The sequence below is a fragment of the Lemur catta genome, chromosome 2, assembly GCF_020740605.2.
Source record: "Lemur catta isolate mLemCat1 chromosome 2, mLemCat1.pri, whole genome shotgun sequence".
Lineage (NCBI taxonomy): Eukaryota > Metazoa > Chordata > Mammalia > Primates > Lemuridae > Lemur > Lemur catta.
In genome coordinates, this window is record NC_059129.1 from 115,941,690 (window position 1) to 115,954,197 (window position 12,508).

At 34.1% G+C, this 12,508-nt stretch overlaps 1 protein-coding gene across 4 annotated transcripts in view; it reads right to left on the reverse strand.

Moving 5' to 3' along the window:
* The window catches only part of ECHDC1 (ethylmalonyl-CoA decarboxylase 1), a 38,040-nt gene that overhangs the window by 15,135 nt on the left and 10,397 nt on the right, over positions 1 to 12,508 (reverse strand). For all 4 annotated transcript variants that reach the window (XM_045544324.1, XM_045544326.1, XM_045544322.1 and 1 more), the window contains exons 2-4: positions 11,556 to 11,777; positions 7,783 to 7,925; positions 372 to 424 (exon numbers count right to left, since the gene is read on the reverse strand). In XM_045544324.1, the coding sequence (XP_045400280.1) occupies positions 372 to 424; positions 7,783 to 7,925; positions 11,556 to 11,775 (416 nt within the window). In that variant the 5' untranslated portion in view covers positions 11,776 to 11,777. The remainder of the gene's footprint in view (positions 1 to 371; positions 425 to 7,782; positions 7,926 to 11,555; positions 11,778 to 12,508) is intronic.

Below are 12,508 nucleotides of genomic sequence, written 5' to 3' on the forward strand. Positions count from 1 at the left end.
ACACAGTCTACTAATTTTGAATATTAGGTAATCTTTGAGTGTCATCTCTTGATCAGTGTCTTTATTTTGCTGTAATATCAGTATTTAACTTTTCTCATGTCTATTCCTTAATATAGCTAGTTACATATGCTCTTTAGGGAAAGCGCTGTATCTTAAATTCTTTTTATTCCTCATTTCTCTTATTTTTAAAATACTTCTATATACTTCACTAACATATAATTAATTGTCCTCTATGGTACAAAGAAATAGTTCATCATTAGAATAAATATAATCTGAGAATCAGCTATTATTTTTTAACTGGTGCAAGTAATGGAATAGTAAGATATTTTGGGTGCTTTAGAAATTATATTTTAAAAAGAAAACTACATTACCTCATAAATCTTGTTAAGGTATTCTGCATGAACATACATAAGGCAATTCCATCCTTTAAAGAAAAATAAGCATAAACACTAAGGTATAATGTAAACATACAAGAAAATTTTTTTAAAATTCAGATTTCAGAAAGTAATAAAACCAAAAATATATCTAACGTTTTTAAAAATGAGGTTTCCATTTCAAACTCTTTGATGCTGTCTGAAATGCAAATGGTGCTGGTTTTGACTCTGCTGATATTCTAGGGCTCCTTGAGCTCAGATTTGAATGAGGTTTTAGCAAAGATATAGGCATGAGAGTCAGGTCACATACCCCAGAACAGTATGGAGTTCTGCGCAGGGGATGCGAGGGGGAGAGGCGTAAGATACACCCGCCTATTATCCCTGACAAGATAAACATATAAAAGAAGGAGGGGAAAAAGGGAAAAGTGATGTTAAACTTTGATTTTTTTGTACTTCTAAGACTTTTATCTTGGTATCTCCACAAATTACAATTTTCTTAAACAAATTTCTTAATTGCAGTCCAAACTCTTTACCCTCCCCCTTTTTTTTTTTATCTCACACACTTTCTTCAACCTGTGTAATCTGGCCTTCAGCTTTCTCCCAAAAGACCCTCCTCAAAACCTTCTAATAATTGCCTATTTGTCAAATTAAATGACTTTTTCTTATTTCTGTTTCTTCTCTCTCTCTTCCTTTGGCTAGTTTCTTTATTCTGATACTCCATTAGTTTCTAGCAACGCTATACACTCCTGATTCTCTTCCCATTTCTTTGATTGTAATTTCCAGTTTCCTTCGTTGGCTCTTTTTATTCAGTTAATCCCCTAAATGCATGTATTCCCAAAAATCCAAACCATGAGTTTATCTTCTCTATTTACAATTTCTTTTTTGGAAGTCTCATACACTCCCATTGCTTCAACTACTGAATTTTTGTGAAGTGCTAAAACCTACTAGACATTTTCACATCCTGCCAACACCTCAAACTCAGTATAGCAAAACCAACTAGGAGTAAAAGAGTCACTTTGAATCTTAGTACTACCACTTAATAACAACACGAACTTGAGCAAGTTATAACTATGAATTTCAATCTCCTCATCCATAAGTAATGAGAAATAAAAATAGTATCTGTTCTATTTGACTTAAAGGGTGGTGGAAAGATGAAAATATACCTAAGACACTCTCTGTAAAAAGATTACATAAATATAGGAGGTCTGTGTTAGTGGAAAAAGTTAGTGTAAGAGGTCTGAGCTAGTGGTCAACAAAGCTCAGAATTCTGGTACTAATTTTGACTCTTTCATTTCACAATTTTCCCACCCTCAATGAGCTAACAAGTAATTCTCCCCTCAGTTCTTCCTTTGACATATTTCCAATATATTAATACATCCATTCTTTTTATATTCTCACTGTTGCTGTACTGGGTCAGACCTATGTTACTGAAGACTAAATTATTACAATACAGTAGCTTTGCTTCCAAATCAAGGAGCTCAGGATATTTCATCCTAGAATATGACTCCTTGGTATAAAAAGTATTTTGAATTAATGGCCCTTAGAAATTAACAGGCCTTAGAATGCACTTTCCCTCTACCCGTATAAACCAGAATAACCAACTTCTCTTCCTTTCCCTGTTATCTCAATATATTGCAGGAAGAAGATCAAGAATGCAATCAGACCTTCTGAATATAATACTTTTCTCAGGTTAATTTAATTTGCAAACTGAAGCATTTACAAGTCAATCTGTTTCCCCCCATCCATTCACTCTCCCAAGTATCTATTCATCCTCCCTAATAATCATTTATTGCCACCCAACAGAATTACTTATATTCCTCCTCTCCCCCCCCACCTCTAAAATGAGGGTATATAAACTTCTGGACCCTATTTGGATATTAGGTAATTACTCTGTGATTCTCCCTGTGTGCATGGTAAATAAATTTGTAATCTATTTCTCATATTAATCTGCCTTATTGTGAGCTGACCTTTCAGTGAACCTTCCGGGGTGACGAGGTTTTCCTTCTCCCCCACAATACATAACATAGATAGTATGTTAGATAGAATCAATTACTATGGAAAAAAACAAAACAGGGAAGGAGACAGAAGGACCAGGAGGGATTGAGGTTATAATTAGAGATAGGGTGATCAGGGCAGGTTTCACTGAGAAGGTAACATCTTGCAAGTGAGGGAGTGATCTGCAAGAGAGGTGAGCAAAAAGCCTTCCAGGCAGGGACCCACATGGCTGAGGAACTGTGGCAAGGCCAGTGAGACTTGAACAAAGGGAGTGAGTTACCAAGAAATTAACATATACTATTTCTAGTTCTTATTAATTTTAAAATCATCATGTGATAAACATACTCCATACTTTAACTTACTACTATTTCTTAATATTATCCATAAAGAGAATTTTACTCAAATTGCTTATTTTTATACTATGTATTTCCTACACTATGATTAATCAAGATTTCATAAAAGTACAATAAAGAATTCATCTACCCTGGAAAATGCTTTGAATAAAATATTTCAATTCCAATCTGGGTTCTAAGCATACTCATTTTAAAGCAGACTCCCAATTCCAGATTTTCTTTGATGAGATGGGCAGGTATCTATAGCAACAAGTAATAGACACCTGCAGTGATATTCACAGCATTAAGGCCACACCATCCTAGTTCTCAGCTGTCAATCAAAAGATTTACTATAGGCATTGAAGAGAGATTACTTGGAGAATGTCTGTACTAGAAAGAATAAACTTTACTAAGTGATCCCTTATTTGAAATCTGAATAAAAACTCTGTGTTTCCTACATGGTTTATATCACACTAATAATGTATATATGAAACAATTAGTATGTTTCCACTTGTAGCTTTCACATATATAAGAAAAGAATCCTGGACACATGATATAAAGAGACAAAAACCTACCTTCTATCTAGAAGAAAACAGCAAAATAAAATATCCATTCATCTTTCTAGAGATGTTTTCCTACCCAACTTATATCAGACCCACAATAATCTATCTTATTCTATTGTTGCAATGTCTTTCATGAACTTAGTGCATAGTAATACAGTCATTCTAGAAGTGAAAAAAATATATATATAGGTTGAGCATCCCTAATACAAAAATTCAAAATTTGAGATGCTCCAAAATCTAAAACTTTTTGAGCTCTAACATGATGTAACAAGTGGAAAATAACATACCTGACCTCATGTACAAAGACAGTTTCATGCACAAAATTATTAAAAATATTGTAGAAAATTATCTCCAGGCCATGTGTATAATGTATATATGAAACATAAATGAATTTTGTATTCTGACTAGGGTCCCACCCCCAAGATATCTCATTATGTATATGCAAATGTTCTAAAATCTGAAAAAATCCAAAATCTCAAGCACCCTGGTCCCAAACATGGTGAATAAGGGATACTCAATCTGTATAATCAAATGCCTTGCAGGTCACATGGCTAATTATGAGATCTTGGGGAAAAAATCCCTATCTTCAGATTTCCAGCTTAGTGCTCTAACCTTTTGGATATATTACAAATTAAGATCTAGTAGTGGTGCTATAAATTATACATCATCTCATGTATAATAATGTATATTTCTCAAGATCTCTGAAATAAAAATAATAGCTATCTTTTTCAGACACAGTGTTAGTAGCCACTGTGTATATATTATCTTGAATCCTCGTAATAGTTATATGAAATATATATTAATATTATAATTTTCATTTATAGATTAAGAAAATAAGACAGAAAGATTTGCTCAACCACTTAGCCAAAATGTGTTGAAACTAGCATTCAAACCTAAACCTATCTAAGTTAGTGCTTTAATTTACCAAGAGATTTTTCTTCACCTATTTAAGCAAACAAATCATATACTACATACAGTGGTAGGAGATTTGTGGAATACCATGAAAACTTGATAACCTACATACAGTTCATATCTATAATTAAATGGCAACAAATACTACTTACTTTTTTACCTTTTCTATTTTCATTTCCTTGCTTCCTTCTTTTCTTTCTCTTTCTTTTTTTTTTTTGACCTAGAAAATGTTGTGGAGCAGGCGACTGAATTCAAGAAATACAAGTTCCTTGGAGGATTGATAATGGAAGATGATAGGGATTCCTACTCTATCAGGGTAATTCAAAAGCATACTTGCAAAATTGTTACTATCTGTTGAAGGTTACTATGTGTCAGAACTATGCTTAGTGTTTTATATACATACTTCATGTAAAATTTCTTATCATGAGATGCTAAGGGGCTTCCATTTAAAGGAATTCAAATTATTGCTGATTTTAACAATGACCTTTGTTCATTACTTATCTTTCTCCTTCATTTTTTGTCAACCCTTCACATTATTGCACCCTAATCGTTAAGAAGCAAATCAAACAACAAAAGAAGTATTTACTTCATGACTTCTAAAGGAAAGGTGATAATCTTGAATTCAATCTATCATCTTAATAATACCAATTTATATTAGTATTTGAAATCTTACAGTAGCTCTTCCTAGTTTATAAAATACTTTAGTATACATTAGCTAACTGTGAAATAGGTTTTATCAACCCCATGGAGTTAAGGCTAAGAGGAAGGTTGTGTACCTTTCTCTTTTTGTTAAGTGGCAGATTTGTGTCTAACCCAAGACTTCTCACTCTGGATTCAGAGCTTCTTTATGCTGTTACAGTTATGGGTAGACACAACTAATCTAGGAATTTGTTCTATCAATATAGGTGAAAGAGAGAGACGGACACCCAACCCTCAGAACTTGGTTTCTAACACAATTCTATACCATTTTCCCTAACCAGAACTCCTTGGAGAAATCACTGATTCTAGAATTAGGGAAAATACAAGGTTAACCTGGAGTATCTGATAGTATCAGAAAGTAAGGGAGTACTCAAAAAACTAAAAGGATAGGCGAGTGTCAAAGGGAGACAGGAAATATCCTGAAAGGACTCCCAATGGCCAAAGCTGGAACAATTTGAGCAACAAAATAAATAATACATGCAAAATAAATATTCATGAACACACACTGATATAAATAAATAACTGAATAAATAAATACATGAATAAATGGGGGAGAAGACAAAAATCTTCCTTACAGAAGAATTTCAAATAATTGACATAGATATGTCCCCTCCCCAGGAAATAGAATTTATTCTTTCTCCCCAGTTGAGTGTGGACTAACCTTACTGTCTTGCTTCCAAAGAGGAGGCTATAGAAAATAACTTTAAAGTAGAGAAACCATGCAAACACTACTTGGGCCATGTGACCAAGGTTAATATAAAGAGTAATAAGTCATGCTGACAGTGTGTTCCCTTGGTATGTGATGAAAATAGCACCTTACCTCTAGTCTTCCTCCTAGAAACCCATAACCCAGTCTAATATGAGAGAAACACCTGACAAATTCCAACTACAGAATAATCTACAAAATATCTGACTAGTACTCTTCAAAACAGTCAAGGTCATAAAAAGCAAGGAAAGTCTGAGAAACTGTCACAGACAAGAGGAATCTAAGGCGACATGATGACTGAATTTACCATAGTATCCTGGATGGAAAGTTGAAGCAGAAAAAGGACTCTAACAGAAAAACTAGTGAAAAACAAAGTTGTTGGGAAATAGGCTAAGAGACATGAAAGGTTTCAGGAGTTTTGCAGGGCTCTGCCTTGAAGGAATCTGTGGACATGTTAGTTCACAGAACAGAAGCTGCTTCCAACAAAGGAGGCATTGTCAGAGGACGTTTGCGCAAAGCAAACGTTTCTTTGCTGCCGGCCATCGCCTTGAGGTTGTTTGCAAAGCAGAAGCTCGGTTTGGGTCCTTGGCAGAGAAGCCGATTAAAATGCCTGCCCAGCAGATAACATGAAGCTGGAACTATCCTAGACTTCAAGGTTACTCCTGCTTCACTCCTGACTACATGTCTCTGTGTTTAGAAGTAGATTAGAGTAGTATACAGACTCAGTGTTCTCATTTTATACATTTTACCTTTAATTTGTACACTCAGCTACGTCTGTTTCTAACTTAGGGCTTAACATGCTTATCTTAGAAAAATTTTGGAACCATCTATTCTTGTAGATAGAATTAGATAAGGTTCCCCTGGAAACCTCAAAAAATGAGCTGTACATATAATTCTTTAACAAAAGACTATTATTTGCTGTAACAATAAATACTGATTTGGGATTTCAGTCAGGGCCTCACAGCTCAGGGAATGCTGGAGGACCCCTGACCCCCCCCATCACTTAAACTGCACTTTGTCTCCATCTCAATCATTTCTCTGTCTATATTATTTCTTTATTTCCTATTATTTCCAAATCCCTTGCGACAGTCCTGCCTTGGGGTCTGTTTTGCTGGGAGAGTAACTAACTCCCAGCACAAAGTGTAGAGTTTCTCTTTTCCTTTTTTAAAAGGACTTTATTGAAGCATGATTAACATGTAAAAAGATATACATACTGTAGATAAATATAAACCCATCCCATGCAACCATCATCACCATCAAGGCCATAGACATATCCACCATCTCCCTAAGCTTCCTCCTCCTTTTATTATTATTTTGTATGTACGTGTAATAAGAAAACGTAACCTAAGATCTACCTTCTTAGAAAATTTTAATTTTACACTACACTACCATTAGCTATAGGCACTATGCTGTATAGATCTCCAGAATTTATTTATCCTACATAACTGAAACCTTGTACCATTTAAGCTTCACCTCTCCATTCCCCCAAACCCCCTCCCAGCCCCTGGCAATTACCATTCTACTACTCTCTGCTTCTTTGAGTTTCACTATTTTAGATTCCACAAAGTGAGATCACACAGTGGAATTTCGTTAACAGTGAGGTACCAGTGTTGGTTCATTAGTTGTAATAAATCTATGTACCATAGTAATATATTAAAAACAGAATGGAGGAAAATGGATATCAGGTATATGGGAACTCTGCTATGTTTACAATTTTTCTGTAAATCTAAAATGATTCTAAAATTTTTAAAAATTGTTTTTAAAAAAAGAATCAATGGACCTGAGGAAAAAAGAGACAAAATGGGGGTTTGGGGAAAGCAGTAGGAGTAATATTGAGAGCAAGTGAAAAAGAGAGAGAATCCCACCCTCCAAAAAATCCCAAACAACTTAGAGTGCTCTGCGAAACCACAAAGAAAAGCAATGTCAAAGATTTTACTAAAGTGCCCTTTGCAGATACCCCATTGGTAAAACCTTAAGAATCATTTGTTTCCCCTATATATAATACCTACTATATGATTCCTCCTATATATTGTTTCCCCTATATAATTTCCCTATAACTCCACCAAAAACAAAACAACCCAAAAAACCCTCTGATCCTTGAAAGTTATTAAAGTCATCATAGTAATCATATAAGTAAAATATAAATATCTCAGCCATAGATGTCTGATAAACACATAGAATCTAATGCATAATTCACTTGCCTCTGGGGTTCCTAGTGCTTTCACTGCATTCAGATCAGATCCTGATGAGAAAGTATTTTTTGCCCCTTGGACAATGAGGCCTTTCCCCTCTGTCCAATTTTCTAATTCAATCACTTTTTCCAGAAGTTGCAGCATCATAACACCTGCCAGAGAGGGGAGGGGAAGTAATAAACACAGTTAATATACTGTAAAAATAGAAATAATTTATAAATCATAAGGTGTCAAGGAGTACTCTCACATGCTTTACTAATATTTGCTGAATGTCTGTCCAATGCCTATTGTGCTGGTACTATGGAGTAAATAAAAGAGGTATATATGACAGTCCCTGCTTTAAAAGTTTAAATTTATTAGTATATCAATAAATCTATCTAAGAAATCACACAAATATATGATTAGGTAGAAAAATAAGAATATATTCATATCATACGTGTACTAAGAATAAGAAAATTACAATGTACAATATGGGATATGGTTAATAAGAAAAAATTATTTCTTAGGGTAAAGATAGAACACAGACTTCTCAGCAATACATGTTAAGTGTCTCGGTCAATAAGCTGTATGGCTATAAAATAGGACTATGAGATCTTATGATCTATTGTACATATGGTACATAGAACAAAGTGAAATTCCTGTCCTACTCACATCACAGCTAGTACAACAGGATGTTAGTTCAGGAAAGGGGTAGGAATTATCTTGTTCCATGGTTGAAAAACCATGCTCTGAGGATGCCGAGGCACACTATGGAAGTGTTTCACATGCCACCAACCATGGATTCTATAACTTATAGATTAGATTGTTACTTTGGTATCGCTCCAAAATTCTATTGGAGCTTCTTTATAACGAAGATGTTTAAAATAGAAACAGCAAGGATTGTCATTTTAAGATCTAATCAGTAACTTTAAGATATGCTTATCTTTGGTGATCTTCCAACTTCAAAAAAGTTCACTGTTCTCAATATGATTAATTTTTTTTTCTGTTTAGGAAATGCTTTAGAATCTAATATAAAGGTCATAATAGAGGGTTAAAACTGACAAAGAATCTGTACCACAAGGTCCCAAAACTTACTATATAGGCCCCATTAAACTATGTATACTTCTTTGGAATATAAATCCCATAATGTCAAGAACTATTATTTTCTTTGCCATTTTCTGAAGTAAATGGTAGAGAAGTGGTCCTACAATAAATGTTAAACTAGTGTTACTAACTCACAAATGACTAAGCAACTATCCTTTCTAATTGCTAACAACGGACTGCATATACAATGGTGATCCTGTAACATTATAATGGAGCTGAAAAGTTCTTATTGCCTAGTGATGTCAAAGCCATTGTCCTGTTGTAGTGCAATACAACACATTACACACGTGTGTGTTACAACTGCCTATGGTATTCATATAGTAACATGCTGTAAAGGTGTGTAGCCTACGAGCAATAGGGCATACCATGTAGCCTAGGTATGTAGTAAGCTATATCATCTAGTTTTGTGTAAGTGACTCTATGATATTCGTTTGTTTACACAATGAAGAAATCACCTAATGACACATTTCTCAGAACACAGGCCCATTATTAAGCAATGCACGACTGTATTTAAAACTGTAACCCTTCCTAAGGATGTCCTAGATGCTTTAGAAATATAGTTCTTGCTCTCAAATGATTTACAGTCTAGTAAAGGAAACAAAAAAACCCCACATATTTAGGGTAAGAATAAATCTCTATAGGTAATTATGGACCTTTAATCATTATTCATAATATTTAAGCTTCTAAATAATAATGCTATCCTTAAGTATAAAAAAATTTATACCAGTGATTAATTTTAAACTCTTATTTTTTCCTTGTAAAATAAACCTTAAGAGTTGGAAGAGACCCTAAAGAGTATCTAGTTAGATGATTTTTAAACGAGAGCCTTGAGGGCTCACTCATCCTCTGCCAACCCAACTGAAACAAACACCATTACCCAAATCAAAGCAGCTCTACTTTTATTAGTTTTATATGTTATACATCAAACTAATGTCTCCACTTGAATAAAAAAATATTTGTAACTAATGAGAAGCAAATTAACACTATTAATCTAATTTAACCTTCTAAAGCAGCCTAACCTTTCTATTTTTATTTTTCCTGGGATAATATTAAAATTGGCTTTTATTTCCCAAACCAATTGAAGGTGTGGAGCTGCACAGTCTAATAAAGTAGCCACTCGCCATATGTAGCTATTGAGCACCTGATATGTGGCTAGTCCAAGTTGAGATGTGCAGAAAGTATTAAAAAAAATACCAGATTTCAAATATTTAGTAAGAAAATAAAAAGGAAAATATTCATAATTTTTTACATCTGTTACATGTTGAAATAATATTTTAAATATACTGAGTTAAAATAATTCTTAAAATTAATTTTACCTATTTCTTTTTACTTTTTTAAGTATTGCTACTAGAATATTTAAAATTACATATGTTGCTCACATTTGTGTCTTGCATTATATTTCTATTGGTCAGCACATTATATCTCTGAATTCTGATAAGTGGAAAAAAAAGTTATCTTGGGTTTAAAGACCCACAATTGGTAATTTACAAAGTTTACAGTATATTGATTTATGTCTCTAGGGGTGATCATATATAAAGTAGACACATGAGAATTTATTGAGATATTTTTGAGCCCAATATTTCAAATGCTACTAACAAATATACTTATCCCCCATGGAATGTATAACTAACAAATAGATATTACCAAATGAGTGGTAAGTGTTCATTCAGAAAGGCTACTCATTAGCTCTTGTTTAATATTATGGCAGCATAATTCAAACTTGAGTTTCCACAAAAATCTTAAATTATCATATGTCCTGGATCTTCAGGTCTCTTAAATGTAAAATTAATATATGCTATAAGTGTTAACTAGCAAATAGAACACATTCACCAGTATTTTAACAGTTAAGAAAGAGTCAATGGATAGGCAAGTGCAGTGTTTCCACTGTAACCATGAAATTACAAGGTTAAAAACTAACAATAACAGCCTCATTTTAATTCATAGAAAAAAATTTAAGCTAAATAATTCTTTTCATTTATAGGCTTTTCTCTTTAATTTCAGAAAATCTTTTAAAACTCCTTCCCCTTGTTTCCCAGTGGCACTAGCTGAAAACAAATGAAGTTATTAAACGGTTAATGAATTTCAATGGAAAAATACAATCAATATGAAGTCCCTTTTATCAACATTTGTATTAATGAATTTTCTGAAAACATTAAAATATTCATAAATAGTAAAAATGTTCCTGATTCATGTTATGGAGATTTTGTTGTCTTTATTTTTGTGTTCTACAAGGAGTACCATGACTTTAAAGAATTCTGTGACAAGAGAAATGATTACATGTGCTAGCAGGTTAGATACAGTATTATTCTTTTTGTTTTTTTGTTTTTTTTTTTTGAGACAGAGTCTCACTCTGTTGCCCAGGCTAGAGTGAGTGCCGTGGCGTCAGCCTAGCTCACAGCAACCTCAAACTCCTGGGCTCAAGCGATCCTTCTGCCTCAGCCTCCCGAGTAGCTGGGACTACAGGCATGCGCCACCATGCCTGGCTAATTTTTTCTATATATATATTTAGTTATCCATATAATTTCTTTCTATTTTTAGTAGAGATGGGGTCTCGCTCTTGCTCAGGCTGGTGTCGAACTCCTGAGCTCAAATGATCCACCCGCCTCGGCCTCCCAAGTGCTAGGATTATAAGCGTGAGCCACCGCGCCCGGCCCAGTATGATTCTTTATCTAGGAAAAAAAGAAAAAGATCTCTAATACCTGAGAAGGCATTCATTTTACTTGGATTGTTCAGAGTAAGAATGCCAATGCCATCGTCTTGCTTCTGAAGGTCGATGGATCCACCAGGAAACTGCTGAAGTTTTTGTTTTACTTTTTCCTCATGGAAGCCATGGGATGTATTATATAGTGATACTCCCACTTGATTTAGCAATTTTGTCCTTACGGACAGAGATGACGTCTTCAAAAGACTTTTTGCCATTCCTGGAAAAGAGAGATAAATGTGCACTTTTCAAGATGAACAGACATTCATTTTTCTAATAATATGTGTTAACAGGCTGCAATAATGGACCTTTCTGTTGAATTGGGAATATCTGCTCACTTCTAAAAGCACTCTTTCAGGAGATGGTCAATATGGAATTTCTTTCATTTTACCCTTCTTCTCAAACCAAATAATTCACAAAATATATCATTTCACTATATCATGGAGAAATGTTGACGTAATTACAGTACATTTACTGGGATCCAATACACTAGGAAAATTTAGAAAAAATGGTGCCATTCTGTATTTAGCACCATCTCCTGCCTCCAGGTGGTCTCTCTCATCACAGTATTTCTTCATTCTCCAACCCTTAAATTTTCAAAATCTAAGAATAAATTCAGTCCAAGTATCCCCTTGGAAACAGTCTCTATGCAGAAATGCTGTAAGAGCAATCCCACTCTCTAACAGAAATTTTACTTTTAGCATTATCCTTACCTTCTGCAATGCTTTCATACAAAAAGCTGAAAGAGGCCCCAAGGAAAATGAGGAAGGGAATAGGAATGTGCATGTGGTTTTTGTGCCCCAGGTTTTTGTCACTCTTGTTTTCCTACTTTATATATACCTCTTGGGTAATCCCATCTCTGCCCATAGGCTTTTTCTTTCCCTCCATGTAAACATTTTTGTTGATATAAAACATACATTCAGAAAAGTATACAAAACATAAGTTACAGCT